The following is a 26,995-nucleotide window of genomic DNA, read 5'->3' as shown; positions in this document are numbered from 1 at the left end:
AACAAATTCCCCATGGTGGGTTATAGTTGATTATTAATTTTTTTTATTAGACGGGTATATTACAATCAGTTCTCAGCTTATACTCCAATGTAATCTCCATCTGTAACCCCAAAACTCCACTGAAAATCTGAGACACAAAACTGGCTTGATTTATTTCCACATTTGGGGAATGAAGGCATAGACAAGGCAGACAGGAGTGACACTGCAGAAGGCATGATTTAAAATAAAGATGTAGAATGTTATGAAAGCAGGAAATAAGGACAGAAGATGATTAGGAGAAATGGAAGCCCCCAAGAATGAATACTAAGAAACGAGGAAACCCATAATACAGGAGCTCTTGGGAAAAACCAGCTAATTTGTTGATGTTGCAGACACTTGATATTTTTGGCTGTTCAGCATCTACCTAACCTTGTATTAGAATCTAAAGTCCGATTTGAGGAATTAATTCTTTCTTACTGAATATAATCAGGCCTAGGAATTGAAACTTGCTTTGCATAGAGGAACAAAAAGACAACACTGGAATTCAGTTCACCTTGACCTAGCGCAGCCCAACCGGGCTGTTTTCACCAAAAGGCAGCTGTTATTGGGTTCTGCTTCCTAACCTCCACAGCTTCTGGGGCTCCACCCGATCCCAAGCTCAGATGTCCAGCCTCCCTTTGATATGGCTCTCTATCCCTGGGATTCTGTTAGTTTCAGAAAAACCTGGCTCAGCCGAGTTGCTCTGGGAAAATTATCATTTCAGAAGCAAGAAATGTGGATGTAGAGTGGCTGCATATCTTCCCACTCTTTCATCCTGATATGTTAGCTTCCCGTTGGCTATCCTCTTATGTTCACAAGAAGGCTACAGAAATCCAGTCATCACATCTTCACCACATCCCTCTTTTCAGACACAGGAGAAGGGATTTTTCTTTCTTGCTTGGGTCTCTTTCTGCAATTAAGGAAAACTTTTCCCAGAAGCCCATTAGGAGAGTTTCCCACACATCTCGTATATGCATAACCTGGTGGCAGGGATGGTAATGGCTTCTATTCAGTTAAGACCTAACTTGGAATAATATGGGTGAGGGATAATTAGACCCATGAGCAAACCTAGTGTGCGGTTCACAAAGATAAGAGGGAGGAGATGACTGTTGGGTCAGTAAAACATACTTCTTCCAATAAATACATTTATGTCTTATTTATTCAGATTTGTTCTCTGTGGCTTGCAAAGAATTCTAATTAATACACTTGGTTACAGCTACCACTGGGATTATTTAAATTGTAGATAGCTTTCTATATATATACTATGTATATATGTATACATATATATATGACTTGCTTTTACTTTCAAAGCTCTTTTCTTTTTTTGTTCTGTTTTTATGTACGTGAAAGAATGAGTTGGATTTGAGAACTGTATTTTTTAATCTTCTACATGTCCAGCATTTATTGATCATAACTTTAATTTCCCAGTAATAATTTCCCCCCAAATCTCTAATGTCTCATTTTTACATTTATTCATACATTCCTTTCTTGTTCATTCAGAGATTCATCTCATCATTAATTTCTTCTTCTTTTTTTCAAAAACTGGTTATGAGGTATCCAATAGGTATGTGGAAGGCATTGGGTTAGCAAGGAAAAACAAACCAACAAATGTTAAACCACATTTGTGTAACCTTAAAATTAAGCATTTTTTAATAATTTTTTTTTTTTTTTTTTTTTTTTTTTTTTTTTTTGCGGTACGCGGGCCTCTCACTGTTGTGGCCTCTCCCGTTGCGGAGCACAGGCTCCGGACGCGCAGGCTCAGCGGCCATGGCTCACGGGCCCAGCCTCTCCGCGGCACGTGGGATCTTCCCAGTCCGGGGCACGAACCCGCGTCCCCTGCATCGGCAGGCAGACTCTCAACCACTGCGCCACCAGGGAAGCCCTATAACATTTTTTATAACATTGTTTTGATAACATTTTTAAAAGGGGAGCAATGGGACAAAAATGAAGCGCGCATGGACGTTCCCAGTCTTCCCTCATTTGCTAACATGGTTTCTTGTGCTCTGAGGTGAGTCCTGCCCTGAGAGTCCTGCTTTGACAGACAAGGTCTTTTGAGCTTTAGGCATGAGAATAGGGAGGAACGGAAGAGAGAACAAAAGTTCAAAAGGTTAAATTTGGGGGAGGAGGTTATCTTGATGTGAGACTGGAATTTGAAGACAGATGTAAAGGAGCGGAAACAGCTGCGGCGTGTGAGCCACTGGATGGGGGAAAGCAAAAGGGGATTTTTAAGGTTCTCTGTTCCCTTCATCATGTTCAAGAAAACAAATGAAGGGCTTGAGTTATTCTGAAATTATTTGTGGTTGCTGCACTATCGTGTGTTTTTATAACCATGATGTTGTTCATGTGGGTTATTATTTTGTAATATCCAGGGCTCTATTTGATTGTGTGTGACAGAAATCAACTCACATTAATCAGGCGTAAACTTTGGCTTATGTGTCAAAAAGTTTCAGGAGATGATCTTGGATATTATGAGAACTCCATCCTCTAGGATCTGGCTCAGTCTGTCTGTCTGTCTTTCTCTCTTTCTCATTCTAAGTCCCTCCTCTGCATTGTTTTCTGTCTCTAGAAGGCTATCTCAGTGTGGTGGGAAAGATGACTCATCATATTTCACGTGCTCTTTACAGCCTGAGAAGAGAGAATCGATCATATCTAGCATCTAAGTCAGACCCTGGTAAAAATGACACTGTCCACCCTACCTGAGTCACTTTCCTGCACTTGTGGGAGATGGAGGAGAACCGAGCAAGACATAATTTCAGATGACTGCTCCAGTGTTACAGTGGGGTGACTCCTTCAATCCATATTGCAAGAAACTTTCTAGCTATTGGGCAGAGGAACATGTGATATAGGTAACATTGCATCTCTTGTTAATCAAATGTCCTCTCAGTTGAGTTGCTTAGATCGCTATATGGGGTTGAATTTTTACTTAAATTTAGGTGTTTGGTTGTCTTTTCAAATGTTGTTCAGAGACTTACACAAGTAGCTTTGAAATGAAAATTGATGGATGTGCAGAAACACATGGAAATAGAGCCACAAGACAAAGTTAGAATAAATGAAACTAATATTCATCACTGGAGGAGTGTTAGACTTGCACTTAAATGTCACCTAGAAACACTCAATTCCTTTGCAGACACCCTAAGATGGAAAAATATCCACCAAGAGATAAAACTTGTATTTCCTTTTGTTTTCAGGACACACTCAAATGCATTGCCTGTCGCATGCTAGATAGTACAATTGACACTAGAAAGAGATTGTAGAATTTCCAAGCTAGAGAGGTTCATGAGTTGTGAAAGATTATCATTCAAGTGTCAAGTATCTGTCAAAAACTACTTGTGGAAGTGTTGGCAAGAATGTGGAGGAAAGGGAACCCTCCTACACTGTTGGTGGGAATGTAAATTGGTGTAGCCACTAAGGAGAATAATATGAAGGTTCCTCAAAAAATTAAGATTAAAACTACGATATAGGGGCTTCCCTGGTGGCGCAGTGGTTGAGAATCCGCCTGCCGATGCAGGAGACACGGGTTCGTGCCCTGGTCCGGGAAGATCCCACATGCCGCGGAGCAGCTAGGCCTGTGAGCCATGGCGGCTAGGCCTGCGCGTCCGGAGCCTGTGCTCCGCAATGGGAGAGGCCACAACAGTGAGAGGCCCGCATACCGCAAAAAAAAAAAAAAAAAAAAAAAAAACTACGATATAATCCAGCTATCTCACTTCTGGGTATTTACCAAAGAATTAGAGAAAAACTAATTCAAAACCATGTATGTACCCCTATGTTCATCATGGCATTACTTGCAATAGCCAGGATATAGAAACAACCTAAAGTCCATCAATGGAAGAATGGATAAAGAAGATGTGGTACATGTATACAATGGAAGACCACTCAGCCATTAAAAAAAAACATGAAATCTTGCCATTTGTAATAACATGGATGGACCTTGAGCATATTATGCTAAGTGAAACAAGTCAGACAGAGAAAGACAATTACTGGATGACTTCACTCATATGTGGAATATAAAAAACAAACAAAAAGAAAAGAAATGAACAAGCCAAACAAAAACAAACACGTAGTTACAGAGAACAGAGTAGTGGTTACCAGAGGGGAAAGGTTGGGGGAAGGGTGAAACAGAAAAAGAGGATCAGCTGTATGGTGACAGATGGAAACTAAATTGTTGGTGGTGAGCACACTGTAGTATATACAGAAGTAGAAACATAAGGTTGTATACATGAAACTTATATAATGATATAAACCAATGCTACCTCAATAAAAAAAATTTTAATAAATAAGCAGTAAAAAAAAAAAAAACTCAAACAAAACAAAACTACTTGTTGATTGTTATGAAAAGTTTTTAATTTCCAATGATAAAAGCATCAATTTGGGGGGTACGTTCTGAGTTTAACCAAATTGAGAATGCAAAGAGAACCCTGGTCTTCTTTTGTATGTCTAAAATTTACAAAAGCATTAAAGAGGTCAAGGTCCTGAGGCCCGGTTATATGAAGAACCGGCGGCTAGAATGAGATGCATAATGGTTGGTGACCAAAAATAACTCAGAAGATACTTTGGGCTCTGACTATGAAGATTTACTCTTAACCCAGAATAAAGTGGCATTTTTTTGTATAACAAACATATTTGAATAATCTTTTGTAAGTCAACATAATAGAAAGTTATGTACGTACTATTTGCTGTAGTTATGGTGCATTGAGTGATTATCCCCAATTCCACCCTATTTTGAATTATACAGTATACATGTATGTCTTTTGCCATGTAGCTTTGCAGTGTCTCCCACTAAAGGAGGCAGGGTACTGTCCCCAACCCATTGATGTTGGGCTTGGCCACGTGACTTGCTTTGATCAATAGAATGGGTGGAAGTGACAGTGTGCCTTTTCCAAGCCGAGGCTTTAGCAGGCATTGCATGTTCCCTCTGCTTGAGCATCTATCATTCACCATGAGAACACAATGGACTGGAAACATATGGACATATACGAAGTAGACCTGAACCCAACCCAGCCTGCAGCTTGGAGCTCAGAGCTGAATCCTGAAATTGAGTTTTTACAAGTGACTTGCATCAACTCACAGACCCATGAGGGAGAAATAAACACTAGTTGTTTTAAGTCACTGAATTTTGGAGTGGTTTTTCATGCAGCATTATTAGAGCAATAGCTGACTAATAGAGTAGTATTTCTTTCCTCTCTCTACAAGTGTTTTGAAATTGATGTTGCATCTAACAACGCATAGCATCATAGGATCAAGGAAATTCAGTAATTATATGGTTAATCATTTAATTAGAATTATGAAGTGGTACAAAAATGATGCGAAGGACACAAAACACAGAGACCTAATCTAATCTGAGAGCCAGGAAATGTTTCTCTGAGGAAATGACATTGAAACTGAGACCTAGCTTTTGGCTAAGCAAATTTGGGGAGTATGGGAGGAAGTAGTCCGAGTGCAGGTAACAGTCTTTGCAGAGCCCTTGAGGCAAGAAAGAGAAGGTCATTGAGTACAGAGAATTATCTGGAAAGCAGAGAGGAAACAGGAAAGTGCCAAGAGAAGAGAGGTTGGTGAGGTTCAGTTTACCGCAGTTTTATGGGCTGAATTGTGTCTCCCTCAAAATTCATATATATTTTTAAAAATTAATTAATTAACTTTTTTGGTTGATTTGGGTCTTTGTTGCTGTGCACAGGCTGTCTCTAGTTGTGGCGAGCGGGGGCTACTCTTCCTTGCGGTGTGCAGACTTCTTACTGCGGTGGCATCACTTGTTGCGGAGCAACGGCTCTAGGCCCGCGGGCTTCAGTAGTTGTGGTTCATGGGCTTAGTAGTTGTGGCACGCGGGCTCTAGAGTGCAGGCTCAGTAGCTGTGGTGCACCAGCTTAGTTGCTCTGCGGCATATGGGATCTTCCCAGACCAGGGCTGGAACCCTTGTCCCCTGCCTTGGCACGTGGACTCTTAACCACTTCGCTACCAGGGAAGCCCAACATTCATATATTGATGTCCTTAACACCCGGTACCTCAGAATGATTTGGAGCTAAGGTGTTAAAGTGGTAATTAAGTCAAAATGAAGTCATTAGGGAGAGTCCCAAAGTCAATCTGACTAATGTCCTTTAGAAGAGGAGATTAGGACACAGACACATATTTTAATGCTTTATTTTTCTTTTCTAATGTTTTAAACATTTAAAATGTACATATTTTGGGCTTCCCTGGTGGCGCAGTGGTTGAGAGCCTGCCTGCCGATGCAGGGGACTTGGGTTCGCGCCCCGGTCCGGGAAGATCCCACATGCCCTGGAGCGGCAAAAAAAAATAAAAATAAAAAAATAAAATGTACATATTTTACAGTCTCTCTATTACAGCTGTATTATCTGAAATTCTTTGGGGTTTTTAATTCTGCTGTGTTTACTCTTTCCTGTGTCTCTCAAGGTGGATTGTTACCTTGTATGTGTTGTAATTTTGAACAGTGAACTCATTTTTGATAGGCTTCATCTGGAGGCATCAAGTGTGGCCTGTGATGAGGTTTTATTACTCCAGATTTTTTTCTCAGTTTGCTTCTGCTGGGAATACACTGAATCTCAATATGGAGTGTTCAGAGCCATGTGGTTGACACGAAGCTCATTTGAGGTACATGTCTGTGATTACAATTTCTCTGGAAAGGCTTATTTTCTACCCTGCACCCGGGCCTCAGTAGCTTGCTTCCTTGTTGTCTCTTTGTGCTAGTGTGCAGATTATTTCTCCTCTACCATTTCAGGGAAGGGGAAGCCCTAAATGATCCTGGATTTATATAAGAGGTTCAGTTTCAAATCCCCACCTCCCTGCAGAATTTCCAAGGTCTTGTCTTCTGTGTCTTTCTGAGAATGAAAATGAAAACTCCTAGGTTTCTGAGACATAACCCCACCCTAGTCCACCCCAGCTCCTATACTGCCTAGTTAGTTCATGTGGTTACCACTTGGGCTCTCAGTTCCTTCTTTCTTTTGGCCCCTGGTCATTTCTCTTACCTTCCCGCAAGCTCAGCTCTGGATTGAAGAGGATGAGGAAAACATTACATGGAAAAACTTGACTGGTACTCCTTCCCCTTCCTGAATAATTCATTTCTAAAGCCATTAGGTGAGACAGAGCAAGATTGGAGAATATCAGGGTCCAAGGAGAATGAAGAGAACATCCAGTCAAGGATGGTAGGCAAAAAAGCACGAGGAATCAGCCTGAACAGGGCGAGAAGGTATCCACACAGGGGAGTCAGAGCCCAAGCAGGGAGAGGAGGGCATCTGTGTGTGGGAGAGGATCATAGCAGGGATGGGAGATCGGTTGCGTAAGTAAATATTTGAAGAATTATGGAAGCTCATCTTCTCACTATTAGAGAAGGGGTTACGTATACAGAAAGAGAGAAGACTAGAATGAACATGTGATTGGAGGTATAAGCATGAACTCGTGGTTTTCAATGTCTCTAGATAAATATAGGTAGATAGATTTCAATTTCTATAGATAGAAATAAATATAAATGTAAATATATGGTACACACATATATCTAATTCCTGGCTCTATATGGGAAGCAGCAACACTCCAAAAACAATGAACATACATAGCACTCAGATCTTGGCTTCCAAATACCATATTCCATTAAGGAAAAAAAAAAAGGAAATTTTTAGAGAAATGCCTGATTCTGGGGCTGGGGGAGAGAAAAAGTACAAGAGAAACCTGGAACTTCTACCATAAACCAAAGAAGTGTTAAAAAAAAAATGATGGGCACGTATCAAAAGGGCCTAGAAGTCAGCTTAACTGAACTCCTACTAGCCACACTGGACATAATTTGAGTATTCATATGGATAGTAACATGATAGTAACTCATAGAATTTACAATATTAAGTAAAATAAGAGACCAAGAGACCATATTGGCATAAGTCAATGAATTAATGAATGAATGAATTTAAAGTTTGATGAGGAACAGGATATTTACATGGTTTCAGAGTACCTCTCCACAAAAGGGGGAAAGTAACTTTATGGTGGAAGAGCCTGGAAGACATCACTTTTATCAAGTGGTGACAGTGAACATCAGCTATTGAAACCATGCATGACCTGGTCTGCTTCTTTGAGAGGAACACAGCATCACTCCTGTGATACTGTGACCTGAATCCAATCCTGAGGAAACTTCAGGCAAATTTAAACTGAGGGAATTTCTACAAAGTAACTGGATTCATCTTTGAAACATCAAAGTCATGAAAGTCCACCATAGACTGAAGAATATTCCAGACTGAAGGAGACTAAAGAGACATGACAAGTAATGCAGTGTGTGATTCTGAAGTGGATCCTTTTATTACAAAAAATATTGTTGCATCAGTTGGTGAAACTGGAATGTGGTCTGTGGACCAAAGGGCAGGAGTGTATCAAAACGTATTTCCTGGTTTTGTTAGTTGTGGTGCAGTCAGTAGGAGGATGTTCTTATTTGTAGAAAACACACATTAAATTGTTTGGGGCTAATGGACCATCTGGTCAGCAGTTTATAAGTATTCAGGAAAAACAAGCTATTTGTACCGTATGTCTAGCTTTTTTGCTGGAAAACAAAAGGAATTTTTGATTGTTTCAAAATTTAAAGCGACCAATAGCAAAATAAAAAATATGTGATGTAGCTTAAGTAGTACTAACTATTCTATTCAACAGACGAGAAAGAAAAAAAAATCCAGCCAACTAAACTCTAAGAAAATAAGGGAAAGAAATAAAGGATCAAACAACAAAATTAATGAAGTAGAAGACAAAAAAGCAAGAGAGAGAGGATACATAGGGACCCTTCTTCACCATTGGGCAGCTACTAGGACTTTTGTCCTTACTTGCATGAGCAGTGGATACTCTTGCAGAAAGAAAGGGGAAGAGACAGTTCTCAGATTTTGAATTTCAAAAGCCTGGGCCTGGGCTTCCCTAGTGGCGCAGTGGTTGAGAGTCTGCCGGCCGATGCAGGGGACGCGGGTTCGTGCCCCGGCCCGGGAAGATCCCACATGCCGCGGAGCGGCTGGGCCTGTGAGCCATGGCCGCTGGGCCTGCGCGTCCAGAGCCTGTGCTCCGCAACGGGAGGGGCCACAACAGTGAGAGGCCCGTGTACCACACAAAAAAAGAAAACAAACAAACAAACAAAAAAACCCCTAGGCCTTTGTATATCAGACATGCCCTAAAGATCTGAAATCATGATATTAACATCACAAACAAAAGATTTGGGAAAAATGGATGAAAATTCAGTGTATTTCACCGTATATTAAATGAAGTCTCTATAGGTTAAGGAAGAGAAGAAAAGGAGAAAATGGCCAGAAGGAAAGCACAGAGCTTAAAGACTGGTGGTGTCTCTGAAAAGGGACTTTGGCTCTGATCTTCCTGCACCTGACCTGGGAGAAATGTCCATGGTTAGCAGAATCTGGGAGCAGAGAGCTAGCTGGTCGTGTATCTTGGGGAACCCAGGATCCTCTAGCTTCACGGGTCCCCTGGGTCCACCACAGTGCAGGAGCAGTAGAAGAGAGATGGCTGTGAGAGTGTTCAGATAACCAATCAGAGAGAGCCTCTGTGTTCCTGATATCCCACTGAGTCTCTGAAAGAACCATGTAGTTGCTATAGGCCCAGAAGTCTAAGAACATTTAACCTAAGAGGTTAGGGTTAGGGTTGGCTTAGACAAATGAATAAGGTCCAGATAGGATGGTTGACATCTCAGAGACTTGCATGGATCAACCCTGGAGGACCCGAATTGGTAACACATCTCCTAGTGAATGTCAGCGTGAATAGATGATGGCTCCCATCCTAGCATCCTGTTTATTGGTAAACTATTCAGAACATAGTCCCCAAGTTACGAGGTAGGTGGATGGATGAATGGCTGGCTGACTGGCTGGCTGGGTAATAAAAGGGCAATTCCTAAATTATATCAGTCTAAAAGCTGCTGTGTTATAGAATTTCATACCGCTAAGAATGCCACTAAGAGAGTAGCCAAATTGCCCTCATTTACTCTTGCCCATCCTGGGACTGCTTTCCAAGATCAGCAGCAACTAAGACTGGGAGAAGAATAGGTTCTAATATCATTTTCATCTGCAGCTGAAATAGCCCCAGAGTCAGTAGATAAAGCAAGTGTCTTTGCAAAACAGTACATTAGGAAGAAATACCATTGGAAGTTTCAGATACTAAAAAGTATTTTTTTTAAAAGACATTTCTTCCGTGTTTGCTTGTTTACTAAAGACAAATAAAAGGCATTTGAGGGGCTTTCCTGGTGGCGCAGTGGTTGAGAGTCCGCCTGCCGATGCAGGGGACGCGGGTTTGTGCCCTGGTCCGGGAAGATCCCACGTGCCGTGGAGCGGCTGGGCCCGTGAGCCATGGCCGCTGAGCCTGTGCGTCCGGAGCCTGTGCCCCGCAACAGGAGAGGCCACAACAGTGAGAGGCCCATGTACTGCAAAAAAAAAAAAAAAAAAAAAAAAAAGGCATTTGAATTATTTTCTGCCCTGTTTGGAATCTTCTCTTTTTATCTTGGCCTTACCAGGTTTTTATTTGTATACTTAGGGAGATCTTTATGGAAGTAAAATTGTAATTCTAAAGCAGTCTGCAAACAAACACTCGCACAGCATAACCTAACCACAATTTTATGCAGATTTTTTTCTCTATCTTAGATTCTGAGTTCTTAAATGAAAATGTGGATGCAGTGGTGTGTCACAACTGCTATTAGAGAAGTCCAAGGGAAAAGAGTACAACATGATGATCAGCCTTGGCAGTCTCCACATACAGCCTGATTATATTGTAATACTGTTTGATGCAATGATATGTTTGATCAGTTTCAAGAGATGAATATCACCTCACTTCAAACAATATGATACAGTCTCATTGTGTGGAATTATGGCCGCTGTCAATCAGCATATGGCATAACCCTTAAAGTGCCATCTTTGGGGAATGTCATAAAAATGATTGCAACACTTGCATTAATTAGTAAGTTTTTGCACTAAAACCGAGCAAAACCTGTTAAGGCAATTTATCTGCTATATCTCTGTTCATTTTTGTTATCACAGAAACACATAAATAACCCACCCATGCAAACACTCAGCCGATTAGCTCAACTTACTAGAACAGCCATGCTAAAAAAAAATCCTAGTGTGAGTATGAGCTCCCCTCCCCCATATAAATCAGTAAGCTATATTTTCTCTGTTTTGTTTTATGGTCCCCAACATACCCTTACCTTGAGCCAACTATCCTATCAAAGTGAACGGTGGGTGCAAAGTAAAGGCAAACATGAAATTATCACGAGGTCTATGGTCTTGACAAGACAAACTCAAAATTTAAGCTCAACAAATGACAAATAAATGGCAGATGTACATGTTTAGATAGAATAAATACAGATTAAGAGTCCTTTGAATGTCATTAATTTCACTTTGTCAATGTTAATTGTTAGATACATTTTGAGGGAAGAAGAATTATAATCTTTTTTTTTAACCTTAGGTATGGAATATTTTCCCTCTTGGTGTTTCTCTGTTATCCATTAATTTGCCATTGTCACCCAGTTATACTATTATTTCAATTTTCCCCAATAATACATAATTTGAGAAGTTACTGGTTTGACATGGTACATACTGATTTGACCTGAGACCTAACACACTTTCCCAAGGTGGGTAACACCCCCCAGATTCAACCGTGTTTGTTGACAGTGTATGTATCACTGGAGTGTTGTGAGCCTTTTCCTGAGAAATTCCTCTCCCACCATGTCTCCTGGCCTTCCCCTTTCCAGTTTTCCTCTATTCCTGTTATCAACTGAGGAACCACCTGCTGTGGTAAGCAGCCTCCTGAGGTGGCCCCCAATGATCCCTGACTCCTAGTATTCACTAACTTGTGCAGTCACCTCTCCTTGAACCTAGTGACTTGCTTTTAATGAATAGAGTGGACAAAGTTATTGGATGTCTCTTTCATGATTAGGTTATAAAAGACCATGACTTCTGTCTTGCCAGCAGGGTCTCTCTCTGGCTGGCTTTGAGGAACCAAGTTTCCATGTTGGAGAGCCCCATGTGGCCAGGAAACAAGAGCAGCCTCTGGCCAACGGCCAGCGAGAAACTGAGACTCATTCCAATAGACTAGGAAGAACTGAATCACAACTACTAATGTGAGCTTGGAAGCAGCAGATCCTGCCTCAGCTAATGTGACTGTGATACAAGCTGACTTCTAGATAATAGCCTCCTGAGAGGCCCTGAAGCAGGGGACCCTGCTAGGCTGTGCCTAGGTTCTAAACCCACAGAAACTGTGAGATAGTAAATGTGTGTGGTTTTAAGTCACTAAATTTTGGGTTTGTTTGTTGTATAGCAATAGACAACACAACTACCGTGTCTTAGTGAACATACTCGGTAGCTCACTGCAGCTAAGTTTTGTGATGAGTAGTAAAATAGTGCAGTGGGGCTACAATTCTTCACACTGATGCCTTCAAAACATAGACTTCATACTCACTGGCAAGCTATGCGGAAGAGCTGACCCAGTCCGCAAAGAAACACATGAAGTCTCTAAGACCTTCCTGCAAATACCTTACCATTATTCATGAGCAAGAAATATTGACCAGTGTTTACTCTTTGGGATAGGATTGTGAGCTTTGAAGTATAAAGGTGCTATTTCTTTTTCCAAGGCAAGGTTTGGCACATACACTTACTGGGAATAGAGAAATATAAAATGGTTTTTATTCATGTCGTGAGTGCTGTATTCTTAGACACATCTCTCTGGTTTCACAGATTTTTTCACACCACCACATCATGTCAGCAGCTTCTTGAGTTCTAGACTTCGTGGTAGAATTGCTAACAATCCCGTTAGAGACTTCAAAAAACTTAGAGGTAGGTGGTCTTATTACCAGTAGCTGACATGATCTGAAGACTTGTTCCTGCAACAGGGTTATATAATTTGCAAATTATGTTATCATTTGCTCAATTATCCACATTAATAGAGGGGAACCATGATGAAACTATTTAGTCAATAATCAAACACATTTTATTTTGAGATTTCATTGATTTATACATACATATTAGATCTCTCCTAGGTATGTTCAACCTAATATTAAGATCTTCTTGTTTCTTTGATTCATACCTAGTGCTGGTACAAAGAGAAGACAACGCAGTTGAGTAGGAGAGGGGAGTTAATTTGGTACTGAACATGTTTCATGGATGGAACATGTGTGACTTATCAAGAATTGATTTATTTAAAAGGTCCCTAAGTAGTCTAGGATTTAAAACAACAATGGAAAAACAATAACAACAAGGACCAATGAGGTTTCTTTCCTTATTAGGTTAACAAGGATATCTAAATGAATTACATCCAGGCAAGGCAATAGAGAAAATGGCTTATACACAGTTGGTGGGAGTATATATTGGCATGACCTTTTTTTCTAGAATAATTTAACAACATGCTTTAACATTTTAAGTCCATTTCACATCTAAGAATTTATGCCAAGAAACTTGCAAAGATGTTAAAAGATGTTTATTGAAGCACTGTTTATAAGAATAAAAATTGACTGCAACCTAAATATCTGTCAATAGAATTAAACACACAATGAAATATACAAAATAGAGGCTACCATAGCCAGTTAAAGGGGAACACTTGTGTCATGGGAAGGCATCAGAAATATACTGTTAAATTTTTAAAGCTAGTCAGTGAACAAAAGGGTATATATACTATGGTTCCATTTTTTTTTTTTAAGTGAACCTTGTATGTGCATGGATTAACACTGAGAGATATATACGTACACCAAATCATAACAACTGGTTTTCTCTAATAGAGGAATTATAGTGAGACATTTGAATATTTTCCAGTGAGCATGTATTATTTATCAGTCAGCAAAGATAGCTATTTTCACTTTGAAAAAATTCTAGACATTAATTTTGGCTTTTTCTGTTTTGGGCACTGAAAAAAAATCAACCCATAATCATCTGTTTCTTCTTGTCCTCCCGGTGCTCATCTAGTTTTCATTCATTAGCTCCGCTAACATTTATTAAGCACCTATCATGTGTCCTGTGATAGTCACTGAATTAACAATAAAAAAGAGTCTCTGACTCTAATGAAAAAGACACGGGAAATTTCACATGAAATAAAGTGTGTAAATGCTCCGTTAGAGCATATGTAAGATAAGGTGGGGTGGAGGAGGGAGTGATCAATTAAAAATTATGGAACGATTCGTGAATTTGTGCGTCATCTCTGCGGGTATTTCTTCCACTACAAAAGTATAAATGTCTTGAGACTGATTCTATAACATACACTTTTAAAATAATCTCTTTAGTGTCCAGAATCTTGATGATGGTGTGCCAAGTATTCAAAGAATACCTTTATGTTCAAGTTATTCATTTGCTAGAGTAGTGGGCTTTGAATTTTTTGGAATTCCAGACTAGAGTTCCAATACAAGAATATGCAGTGGCACGTTGGAATGGATATAAAAATTTAAAGCACTCCGCAAGTAAGCAATAACTTCAAGCATAGCAAGGTCTCAGGGTGTCTTTGAAAGTATCCAGAGTATCAAGATAAGCTAGTTCACATAGTTCCCCCTGAGCACGGAACCAGTGTTCGAGCAGAATGTTTATATTCTAATAACACCTCAGAGATTAATTATATTTGTTTGAACACATATGTAATCCATATAGAATATATATGTAAATACACTCACATAAGCATATTTGGGAATCAGAGATTTAGTAACCATGCCCTCCTTTCATTACCGATTTGAAGTTTTTTACTTATCACAAAGGGCGAATTGTTCGGTAGAGAGCCTACCTGAGTGAACATTCCATCAGGACAGACACGAATAGGAGCTCGTTAAACAGCTTAAAGCAGACCAAAATCTGACGGCACACCTGGGAAGGGTGGGCTTCTGGCTCAGCTGTTTCAGTGGAGACCATGTAAGGATGCAGAACCCTCAAAAACGTATTGTCTGTTTGCTTTCAGTAGAGCTCGTCAGTTCAGTTGAGATCTTTGTTCATATTTTTTTAAGGGACTTCAGGTAGCTGGGGGGAAAACTCATTGGGGTGTTTCATTCAAGGAGTACTTGCCCCAAAGATTTTTATACTTTACCCACAGAGATTGACTTAATCTGCCACTTTCCTTTCTTTATTTTCCTATCATTAATCAGATGACACACAGGTAGAAGAATAGACGAGGAAGAGAAGAAAAAGAATACATGAGTGAAGAAGAGAAGAAAAAAACTGAATATGGTAGAAGGATCAGTTTCTCCATGTATCTCTATGAGAATTTTAGGATATTCATGGTCAATAGTGACCAGACTTGAAAAAGAGTTCTTTGGGATGAATCCCGCCGTGTGCGACTTAGGTGTTAAAAACAAGACAACAGGCCCCAAAAGGGATCACTTATGCTAAGCCCCACATCACCACACTGAGACTTAATCACAGTTTTGGCTCTCCCAGAAATGGAATCTTAAGCCAGTCAATCAGGAATCTCCACATTAGTTAATAATAACGAGTAGTCTCCAGATTATTAGTTACATAATCTGCCTGGTAGCTCCCTGCCATCCCCTAAAGGAAAGTAACCTTGCAATAACCAACCCACTTTTGGGCCTAGTATAACTTCTTTATTCCTGCTCCCTTTTGTCTACAAAAGTTTCATTTTGTACAGCTCCTCAGAGGTCCTTTCTATCTGCTAAATTGAATGCTACTTAATTCGAATCAGTTTTCGCTCAAGTAGAATCTTAAAAATTTTAATATGCCTCACTTTATTTTTTAACATAAGCTGTAATTACATTCTGAAGTCTGAGAGACATAGCTCAGTTGAAAAGTGTGTAGGCTTGAAATTGGGAGCTATAGGGCCTGGTCCAAGCCTTCTCTAAATGACTGTGCAGTGGAGAGCATGCTATCTATCTTCCAAGTGTGCTTCAGTATCCCCATTTATTAAAAGGCAAAAGGAAAACAATGCTTAACCTACCCATCTCACATGCCTGATGTGAAAATGTGAGTGACATCAAGTACATGAATATGTTTTGAAAGATTCCAAACAAATTGCAAAGTTCATACATTAAAATCAAATAAAGGTTTTTTTTAGGGTGGTGTTAACCAAGCAAAATATTTCCGTTAAAATTTTTTTTTCTTTTTAATTTATTTGGTTGTGCCGGGTCTTAGTTGCAGCAGGTGAACTCTTAGTTGTGGCATGCATGTGGGATCTAGTTCCCCGACCAGGGATTGAACCTGCGCCCCCCGCAATGGGAGCTTGGAGTCTTAACCACTGCACCACCAGGGAAGTCCCTAAAATATTAACTGATGAGTTCAGTTAGTAAAAGTGTGTGACTTGCCAAAAAATGGATTGGTATTAATTATAAAAATTACATTAGAATTAATGCATTCATTAATGATCTACTAATCAATATCAATTGAAGGTTTATTATTTTAAGGAGGATGGCCAATTAGCAGTTTGACACCAAGAAAAAGAGGTAACCAACTGACTGATGGGTCCCCATCAAGTTTAATTTTAATTTGTTTTAAAAGTATCTTCTTGAGGAATGAGTTTAAATGCACACCACTCTTTCTCCTTTCAGCAAATGAATATATAAGTTGTTTAAAAAGCATATCTGAATGACCAAGAATGAAGTCTGGCATATGTAACAAGAAATGAGCACATCTTCTAAATGGGCTCGATGGTATGGTCTAAGTTCTATTATATAGAACTTATATGGTCTAAATCTATAACTGGATTGCTCTTTAAATTAAGTGAATTTGTATGTCCGCTTTCCCTTAATGGAATCAGTTTTGATATACTCTTTGTTCGTGCTGTTACGGCTTCAGTCTAAGGGTTCTTTGTATTAACTTTTTAAAGTTACATCACAAAGAGTTTTTAAGATTTCCCAACAGGCTTCTATTTAACCAAAGCTTTTGATCTCAAACCTGCTGGGGACTAGTGAAATCCTTACCAATTCTCCAGGAACTTCTCACTATTGGAATTTGAAAAGACCCACCTGAAGGACTGAACTCCCAGTATGGTTTCAGCCACCCTTCAGATCACGCTATTCAGGCAGCTGGAGAGGGGGTCTAGTGCACCCTTTGTGATCGGCTAAGCAGCCTAAGGTGTCCTTTGCATGAGATGTACTCCCGAGGAAATAAAAACCAAGAGGACATAGACCTATATACCTTATTTCCTGCTATCTTCAGTTAAAGGCAGATTGCAGGGGGTCTGCTTAACATCCTTTGCTACCTAAATACCTTTTGGACATGGGAACTCAATAAAGGAACTTTCATTGCATCCATTACCCTACTGCGGTGCATAACAAATTAGATTTAAAAGGCTACTTTTTTCCCCCTTACAGCTATTTCCAACATTTTCTTTAAAATTTCAATTTAGTGTCTAGTGCCAGAATATTCTATAATATACTTTAAAACTCTATAATACCAATTATGCCAACTGAACACTATTTCCAAAGAATTAGGCTTCTATTCTTATAGAAAAATTGTAGTTTAGAATTAAGATAAGGTAAAAAATAAAATAAAATGAAGATAAGTTAGAAAATTATGTTTAAAACAGGTTAAATATAAAACGATACAACTCAAATATTGTTCTTGGATAACTCTTTTTAAAATATAAATGCATTAATTTTTTATTTGGCTCCAAATTCCCACTTTTGAAAAAAAATTTCATTTGAGGTTGAAAAATATCAATGCCACATATTAACCTGTTTTTAGAAAGGGTGAAATAAAATTCTCAATGATAATATTTAAATATTTTTATGTCTTTTATCTTAAAACTCCATTGTGCAGAGGTTTTAGGGCATGTAAACAACACAGAACACAGAAGGCAAAAACAACTTTGTAAAGAACACAGTATTTGCAGCTGTATGTGAGAACAGATTTGCCTATGGACCACTTCTCCTGTGTAAATATTTATCTTTACCCTTCTATTAATGTGGTGTCAAACCTCTTTATTATTCAAAGAAAATTTTTGGACTCTTGTCTTGATAGAGATGGATATTACTGTCATTGCATCAGATGTTATGATCCCTGACAAAGCCTCAAATTAACTATATGCCAAAGAACTAGAAAGAAATGTATAAGTATTTCCAGAAGCTGTAAAATATTTGCCATTCAGTGCTCACTGCTTGCGGGCATACTCTCACACACCACACATGTACCATCTATTACCAGACACTAGAGGCATTTGCTATCAGTATGTTTTTTGTCCTCTTTGTGCTCTGGTGTAACTACAGAAAAGTAGCCTGGAACCATCTCAGTTCTGAATATGTGGTAGAGTGGTCAGGCTATGTTCAGTCTGGGTTTCAGAAACACTGTTACCACACATGTAGAATATGACATAATTGTTCCATTTCTCGACTTATTAATTTTCATAAGCATTTGTTACACATCTGATTGGTAGATATTTATGAGTAGCTGCCTGATGGACTATTATGTTCTGCAGTTAATAATAACTGATTATAGGAAGACAAGACGCTATGAATTCTTTCTCAGGACAAAGAGGGGCTCAAAGACTTGCAGAACTGTGAGAATCATGGGAATTATGGAAAAAAAAGATTTCTGATTTTTATGGATAATATAAGTGTTACTTATGTTGTGTTACAGTAATCCCCTGCTTCTTTGTAAAAAAAAAAAAAACTATGCATTTTTTTTCCATAGATAAGACTTAATAAAATATTTCTCATGATTCCAAATTTATTCTCATTCACTTTTATTCACAGTGTGAGTAGTTAGAATTTGGGGGATGATTACTCTGCAATATCTATCATTTCAAAGATGTGTATCACCTTTGATTAGAAAACTACTTCCAAAATACAGCCTGTAGAAATACTCACAACATTGTACTTAGAAGTCCACTAGTGTGTGATGTATGAGAATAAAAATTGTAATCACTCTAAATGTCCACCAACATGAGGTTGCTAATAAGATATCACACATCCATGGTCGCAGCACTGTCGTGGTTGCATGCCTACCAGTGCCAAGCAGTAACTCCTCATCCTGTGTGACAACCATTTCAGGGAGGTATCGTTAATATCACACCTTACAAGTTTAGAAAGTGGATTACAGAGAAAATAAGCAACTTGTCAAAGTCAGAGAATTACTAATAGTGAAGGTAGGATTCAAACTCAACCAAGACATTCGGCTGCAAAGCCATGAACTTAACCCACTAATATTTGTATATTTTATGTAATACTCATATAACCCACTAATATGTGTGTATTCAAACAATGAGATAGTTTTAGAGATCATGAAATGAAAAAATGTCTAAGAAATATTAGATATAGTTTGGTAAAAATTATGTCTGTATACATTAGATTATGGAGAGAGAAGTTTGAAGGACTATTCACCAGGCTGTTTATATTCACCAGGCTGGTTAGACTTTTATTTTCTACTTTATATATTTCTTTAATATTTAGATATCTTATAAATTTATATAATAAAAACAATACAGTTCTTTAAAATATCAACATATAAGTAGGAGAATCAATAAAATTAATAAATTCTTGTATCAACATATGTAGCGTTATTTCAAGATCTCAAGTGCTGGCATTCAATTTGGCCTTTTTAAAACAAAGCATAAATAAATTATATCACATAGAATTTTCATACTACAGACATTAATTATTGCAGTCTGTTTTGGGGGAGGATGGTGTTCTATGGTAAAGAAATTTACACCACCGAGACTTTTTTCCTTGTGTAAGCAAGTTTTGCAGTGACTTGTCTTATAACTATTGAATAAAAGTCCTGTTTTATCAATAGAGTTATACATACTTTTATTTCACATTCTTTATATTAGAACACAATTATTTATTTTTTAAAGGAGGATTGTCACAATGTTTCTAATACATAAAAACGCTTCCTACTTTTGCATTTGTAAACTGCTTCCATGGGTGGACATTGCATCCAGGTTCCTAAGATCAGGAAAAAAAACCTGTGCATTTTATTCTGAAGTTACAAATGATACTTGATACACCACTGTGCTAAACTCAGGATTGGGCTGGCTCTAGCTTTACGTCTTGCATTTCAGCATTGAAAAAAAAAAATCAGTCATGGGTAATGCTTTCAAAAATGTTAATCCCAATTTTTGCTTATGGATATCACATGATTTTAAAAGGTAATAAAGAACATTCTCAGTAGTCAAGGGTGAGTCAAGGAAAATGGCATCTGTGGGAATAAGTCAGCCAAACAAAAACTTGACCCAACACCAAGCTTATTGTCACAATCACAGCTGCCGCATCAACCAATGAGACCTGAAATGGAGGCAGCCAGGAAGTCAGGTGCCGAGGCTGGAAAGCCTGTTCCAGACCCATTGGCAGTTGGCCCTTCAGCTGCTGTACAGCCCCAGGAAGGGCCCAGGGGGCTGGATCTGGTTTTCGACCACAGGAGGAAAGTGAAGTGAAGTACAACCAATGTTGTCAACAGTGAGACTGTCAAGTTAGTGCTGATAATATATTCATGGGGAGATGTATTGTTTTGCTCTTTGGGTTCTGTGGGGAAGGAGAGCCAAGGGAGAATGTACATAGCAACTCTGAAAGCATAATCTACCTCCTGCTCGTAGAAACTAGTGATGGTGGATCAGGCTTCCTTTTACCTCTCGATTCCTTCTAGTAGCATGTCTTATTTACTAAGTAGTATCTTGAAAAATATGGACAGAAGTGAATACCAGGTTTAAAAAGGAGGTGTGGTTAAAGGAACATGATACTCAGATTTTAAAAAGAAAATGGATTTTTGAGTTTGGCATTATTAACAGAGAGCTGTCATGTTCTTTTCCTTCAATAGAGAAAAGAAGTGACCCAGAACAGAAAATAAATGACCCGTGCTGTGATTAGCAACTCACTGTGTTTGTTTAGTGTCAAGAATGCTGCTAGGATTTAATAAAAATTTACAATCATAGATCACCTCCCAAAACAAAAGCAAATAAACAAAGCACACATCTTTAAGGTAAGTCATCTTCTAACACCTTTGAAGCTAAGGATTGTCCTGCTTGCACAGAGCAGGCATTTCGTAAACGTTGAAAACTGAATATGACTCGCTGAACCTTGAGCTTGTCTTTGCAGTCTGTGTCCCTCCCGGATAGACACCCAGTTGTATGGCCTCCAGGTTCATATTATTACATTCTCACTTCGGTGCTGAGACTTTATATAAAAACTTTATGAAAAGCTTTCTTAATGATAAACACATTCGTTTCGTCCACTGTAGTGAATAGCACCTGGTGTGGGACCCTGAACATAGTATATTCTCAATAAACACTTGTTAAATTTCATAAAAGTCACTAGGAATTGTGAGACATTATGGGAAGTTTGAAAGGCATTATATGTTCTTAAATTTAATGGGTGCTCCACAAACAGAAATGAAATAGAAATATACTCACATATGCATAACTTAAAAACCCATCGTAAACACATGCAAAAACAAGAGGCATTTGTAGTGAGGGGCCAGAGGTTAACTTTTCAGCATGGTTCTGATGGAGGAGATGGATAGAACTGATAACAGCTAACATTCATTAAACACTTATTATTGGCCAAGCAAAATGTTAATTGCTTTAGATGTATTGATTATCTTATTTAATCCTCACTGCAACCTTAATGTAGGTGATATTATTTTCATTTTACAGATATGAAAACTGGGGCTTAAATTGTCAAAATAGTTGCCCCAGATTAGTAGGTGGGGGTGGGGGGGCAAGCCAAGCTTTGCAGCCAGAAAATCTGGCTCATTTGCCCCATATAAAGACATATGCTATGATCTGAATGTTTGCTTTATGCTCTCCCCCCATCCCCCATCCCCTCCTCACCCCCTCGCCAAAGCATATGTTGAAATCCTAATGCCCCAAGTAATGGTGTAAGGAGGGAGGGCCTTTGGTTATAAAAGAGGAGCACTCATGAATGGAATCAGTGTCCACATGAGAGAGACCCCAGAGCACTCCCTATCCCCTTGCGCAGGTGAGCACTCAGCTGGAACCGGGAAACAAGCCTTCACCTGAACCTGCCCACGATGGCACCCTGATCTTGGACATCCAGCCTCCGGAACGGTGAGAAATAAATTTCTATTGTTTATAAGTTACCCTGTCTATGATATGATGTTATAGCCTTCCAAACAGACTAAGACAACACATGACAACATGGAATGGTAATCTTACAGTCATAAATCTCGGAGTTTGGAGAATTGTTCAAGGATAACCACAACTGCACATTTAGGACTCAGCTGAGAACCGAAATATCATGAGTGTACCTCTAGAATCCAGTTATCTTTTGTCTCTTTAATAGCCAGTGTTTTTACTGTGGACTGTTGCCATCCTCGTGACATTCTCTGGCCCTGAGTGTACCTCTCTCGCTGCTTCTCATACACACAGTCTCACCCCAGCCTCATTTCTCCCTTAGACTTCTGACCGATCACAGCTTCCTTCGCTCTGTGGTCTCAGCTCACTGCCTTCTTCCTGAATGGATGCCTGGATGGAGGCCTCTGAACCTCTCTCCTCACTGGCCTTCCCTGATGCCTCACATTCACACGCCTCTGGGACTGGCTTGCACATCAGCTGGCATGTGGTCATGCCCGTGGTGAGGAGCTCTGTCTCCAAGCCACCTCTGGGACCCTGGCCCTGACAGGAGACAGGAGCCTTAAGGTACAGGGCTGATATCATTTAATTGCCATGGCCTGGTGTGATGGTTAATTGTATATGTCAGCTTGGCTAGGCTGGGGAACCAAGAGTTGGTCAAACATCAGGTTAGATGTTCCTGTGAAGATATTTTTTAGATGTGATGAATATTTAAATTAGTAGACTTTGAGTAAAGCAGATTAATCTCCATAATGTGGTTGGGCCTCATCCAATCAGCTGAAAGCCTTAAGAGAAAATACTGAGGTCTCCCTAGAAAGAAGGAATTTTACCTCCAGACTGCCTTCCGACTCAAGATTCAGCGTTAATTCTTCCTGGGTCTCCAGCCTGCCACCTGCCCTGAAGATTTCAGACTTACCAGCCCCAACAATTAGTTGCTTTCAAAGTAACCGTCAACACGTGACTTGGTTTCCTTAAAGCTCAGGGTCTGACTTGGCAGGATACTGTGATAATTAGATGTGATGAATTATATTGTGATAATTAAATACTGTGAAATTCATTGATAATTAAGTGATCATTTTATGTACATAAATTGCCTGACATCTAGTAGATGCTGAATAAAAATAAGTTTCTCATCCCTTTCTCTAGCTAAAATTATACTAAGCCATTCTACTTGTTTATGTTGGTTTTTTTTTTTTTTTTTTTTTTTGCGGTACGCGGGCCTCTCGCCGCTGTGGCCTCTCCGGTCGCGGAGCACAGGCTCCGGACGCGCAGGCTCAGCGGGCATGGCTCACGGGCCCAGCCGCTCTGGGGCATGTGGGATCTTCCCGGACTGGGGCACGAACCCGCATCCCCTGCATCAGCAGGCGGATTCTCAACCACTGCGCCACCAGAGAAGCCCTCTACTTAATTTATTTCACTGGAAATGCTAGCTTTAGATATAAGGGAGTTTTTCTTATGATTGACTGATATTTCATGTGCCAACTCTAAGCCATCTCATATTTATTTATTAAGGTATTCTTAGTCTTGCCACTCATTTCTCAGATCAACTAGTTAGTTTCAATTCTTATTGTCTCTCATTATATTGAACGCAATGCATTGTCTTACCAGAGGCCACTATCTTTATGAGCCTTCAATCCTGCTCTGTCAGGGTTCTCCAGAGAAACTGAACCAACAGAATGTATATATATACATAAAGAGAGAGAATTACTTTAATTGTGTTTATGATTTCTATTTACCTGGTTTCATTTTGTCATTTTTTTCCTATTCTTATTTAGATTAATTGCTTTTTCTTTTTTGTTGTTGTTATTATTAAATGGGAGTTATATATTCTACTTCTTCAGTGGTGCTCACAAGTTTTTAACAAGCACACTTGACCTATCTGTTTTAATTTCCAAACACTACACTCTTCTACCATCAATATATTATTTTACTTACCCTTTGTTTTTATCCCCTAAATTAAGTCACTGTATTTTACCTCAATATTTACTTAGACTTACGTATTTACCAGTTTCTTTGAGCACCACCTTTTGTACCTCTCCTTTATTCTTTTTTTAAAAAAATTTATTTATTTATGGCCGTGTTGGGTCTTCGTTTCTGTGCGAGGGCTTTCTCTAGTTGTGGCAAGCGGGGGCCACTCTTCATTGTGGTGCGTGGGCCTCTCACTATCGTGGTCTCTCTTGTTGCGGAGCACAGGCTCCAGACGCGCAGGCTTAGTAGCTGTGGCGCACGGGCTTAGTTGCTCCACGGCATGTGGGAATCTTCCTAGACCAGGGCTCGAACCCGTGTCTCCTGCATTGCAGGCAGATTCTCAACCACTGCGCCACCAGGGAAGCCCCCGTCTCCTTTATTCTAAGTCAGTGTTCTTTTTACAGACATACATCCTTTGGTGGTTCTTTCAGTAAGAAATCTGAGGATAGTAAACTCTATCAGCTTTTATTTTTTTTTTAATCCTTACTCTTTTGATCGCATCCTTAATCTTTAATTATAATTGATGTAGGTATAAAATTCTAAGTCGACAGTTGTTTTTTTCCCATAGCACTTTGAAGATATTATTTCATTTCCTGCTGACTCTATTTTTGTTGATGAAATCTCTGCTTTAGCCTAATTGTTGTTCTTTAGGTAATCTGAGTTTTCTTTCTAGTTGCCTTTAATATGCATGTCTTTTTAACTTTATTATTATTTATTTTAACTATGATGTGTCCAGGTATAGATTTATTTTCATTTATTTCATTCCTCTGTAACTCCTTTTAGATATATGTTTGACCATCTCATTCTTTCCTTCATGTCTTCTAGCATTAAAAAAAATCGCATTGGGTCTCCTTTTCTCTGTATTAATTGGCGATAATTTTCTTAGCTATGTTTTAAGAGTCCAGGCATGAGCTCTTTAGCTACTGATTAGCTCATCCATTGAGGATTTTCATTTTAATGAACAAATTTCTCATTTCTGCATGCTTGATTTGTTTATTTTTCAAATTTGCCTTTCCTTTTTCCATTATGTTCTGTTCTTTTTATAGTTATTCCTTTTTTAAAATCTTTTTTTATCATTTTAAGTATCTTTATTTTGTATTGTCTTTCAGATTATTAGATTAAGGTATTAAGGGTACTAATCTTTATGTTTGTTGTGTCTCCTGACTCTCTCTTACGGAAAATTGTTTTCTTGTGTGGCTCGTCGCTCCTGTATTGTGAGCTTTTCTTCAGCTGTAGGATTCTTGGGCACCCCAGGCAGTGTCAGCAGTCCCTAAACACAGGTTTGGGGTTTCCTTTTGTCAGGTTCATTTCCCTTTTTTGTACATTAGATTCTTGAGATTTTCAAATAACACAAATGCACACTCTACTCTTGCATAAGGCACATTTTGGGGAGTTAATATTTGCTGACTTTTTTTCCTTCCTCTGTAAAAAGCAGAAACAAATGTCCTTGTTGCTTACCTAAACCAGTATCTCCCACAGTTGCTGTGAGGTCAGTCATGAGTGACGAGGTCCTGCAGCTCCCATCTCCTCCTGAACCCTGAGCCCCAAGCCTGCCACAGGGATGTTTGTGCTTGTGTTCACCTTTGTGTACCAGCCCTGTGTGTTCTGCTCTGCCACACCCAGGTCCAGGAGGGGAAGGACGGGCAGAGGATGAGATCCCCGACACCGGACCTGCCTGCAGGAGACGATGTGTGTGGGTACAGCTTCCTCCGTGTGCCCCACTGTACCTGTGTCCCTGGCTTCCTCAGCTGCCTGATGGTCTTCAGCCTCTGTCCCCGTTCTGTCCCTCCCAGCAACTAGTGTCATGTCCTGCATGCCCTGGGCTGCTTCTCATTCTGTCACCTCAGCTCTATATCCTTCCAGTCTCAGGGAATGGGGCCTACTCGCCCGAGCCTGGTCTCTGAGCCCCTGGACCAGCTGTCTCCCGTGGTGCTGGCCCACACATGACCACGCCTCGGCAAGCACCCCCTGCCCCAGCAGCCTCAGGGGTGGTTCACGGGAAGGCCTGAGAAGGGCCCAGGTCTGTGCTCAGGACTCAGAAGCCTGCCAGTCAGCGGTCCCCAGCCTGGGACATGGCAGGAGGCTGGGCAAGCGAGCGCTGTGGACAGACCCTCGGGTTGCCCACCTGTAGAAGGATAGAGATTGAAGGTCCCCCTGTTTTACAGGTGCCCGCAGACCTGGATGTTATGAAGTTGTACGTAGCGTGAACACTTTGTAATGTTGATTGATTGAATGTAAGACCATTCATCTAAAAAAAAAAAGTTTCCATGTTGCGAGAAATAAGAATCCCATTATTGCTATTATTAATTTTATTAAAACAGTATTAATCAAAAGAGTGCTACCATTATTACCATTCTTGCCATGCCTATGCCATTTTAAGAACAAACATCCTCAACTAATTTGAGTTGCAACTTTTCCATATTGTTTTTGGATGACTGGTTTCCATATTTTAGATTATGCCTATAGCATAGAGACAGAAAGAAATAAGTTGTACAGATTTACATTAGACAGACACCATTTTGACTTGCTTTAGGCAAAATAGTATCAGAATTGTATCACTAGAGTTCTTGAATGTTAATTTATTTTTTTCCTCCACTCCTTTGAGATCCTCATTTTAATTTTTAACAACTTCCTCCCTTCTCCACCTCTATTATAACACAAAAAGTGGGGAGAGGTGAGAGGAAGATGGTAAGAGAATCTCTGAGAAATAACAAAAGGAAAAAATAGTAAGTAATAAATTGGCAGAAGGGAAGGAAATAAAAACAAAATTAAAGGGAGTAAATTTTCAAGAGTGGAGAAAATAATATGATGGTATCCCAAGGAACATGAGTAAAGAAGCTATGGGTCGAAGAAAAGAGAAAAGGAGTGAGGGGTGGGATGCTGGGTTGGAGAAAGCATGAAGCATTGTGGGTGATGACGAGAGAAACAGAACAAGTACCATTTGTGCCTATTGTGTGCTGGAAGAACAGTAGGCACATTTCATCCACAGCTCATATGTAGAGTCAACAAATGTATGAACCATGAATGATTATCTCATTTGATAAATCAA

General features: G+C 39.5%; 1 protein-coding gene across 12 annotated transcripts in view; it reads left to right on the top strand.

Moving 5' to 3' along the window:
• The window catches only part of GTDC1 (glycosyltransferase like domain containing 1), a 425,639-nt gene extending 399,409 nt beyond the window's left edge, over positions 1-26,230 (top strand). For 11 of the 12 annotated variants that reach the window (XM_067025953.1, XM_067025952.1, XM_067025961.1 and 8 more), the window contains 2 exons: positions 21,866-21,954; positions 23,190-26,230. In XM_067025953.1, the coding sequence (XP_066882054.1) occupies positions 21,866-21,954; positions 23,190-23,445 (345 nt within the window). In that variant the 3' untranslated portion in view covers positions 23,446-26,230. The remainder of the gene's footprint in view (positions 1-21,865; positions 21,955-23,189) is intronic. The other variant, XM_067025966.1, reaches the window with a different exon arrangement.
• Positions 26,231-26,995: the final 765 nt, after the last annotated feature.

This window comes from Kogia breviceps, chromosome 2 (assembly GCF_026419965.1).
Source record: "Kogia breviceps isolate mKogBre1 chromosome 2, mKogBre1 haplotype 1, whole genome shotgun sequence".
Taxonomy (NCBI): Eukaryota; Metazoa; Chordata; class Mammalia; order Artiodactyla; family Physeteridae; genus Kogia; species Kogia breviceps.
The sequence above is the reverse complement of the archived record's forward strand: the minus strand, read 5'-3'. Positions and strand labels throughout refer to the sequence as shown.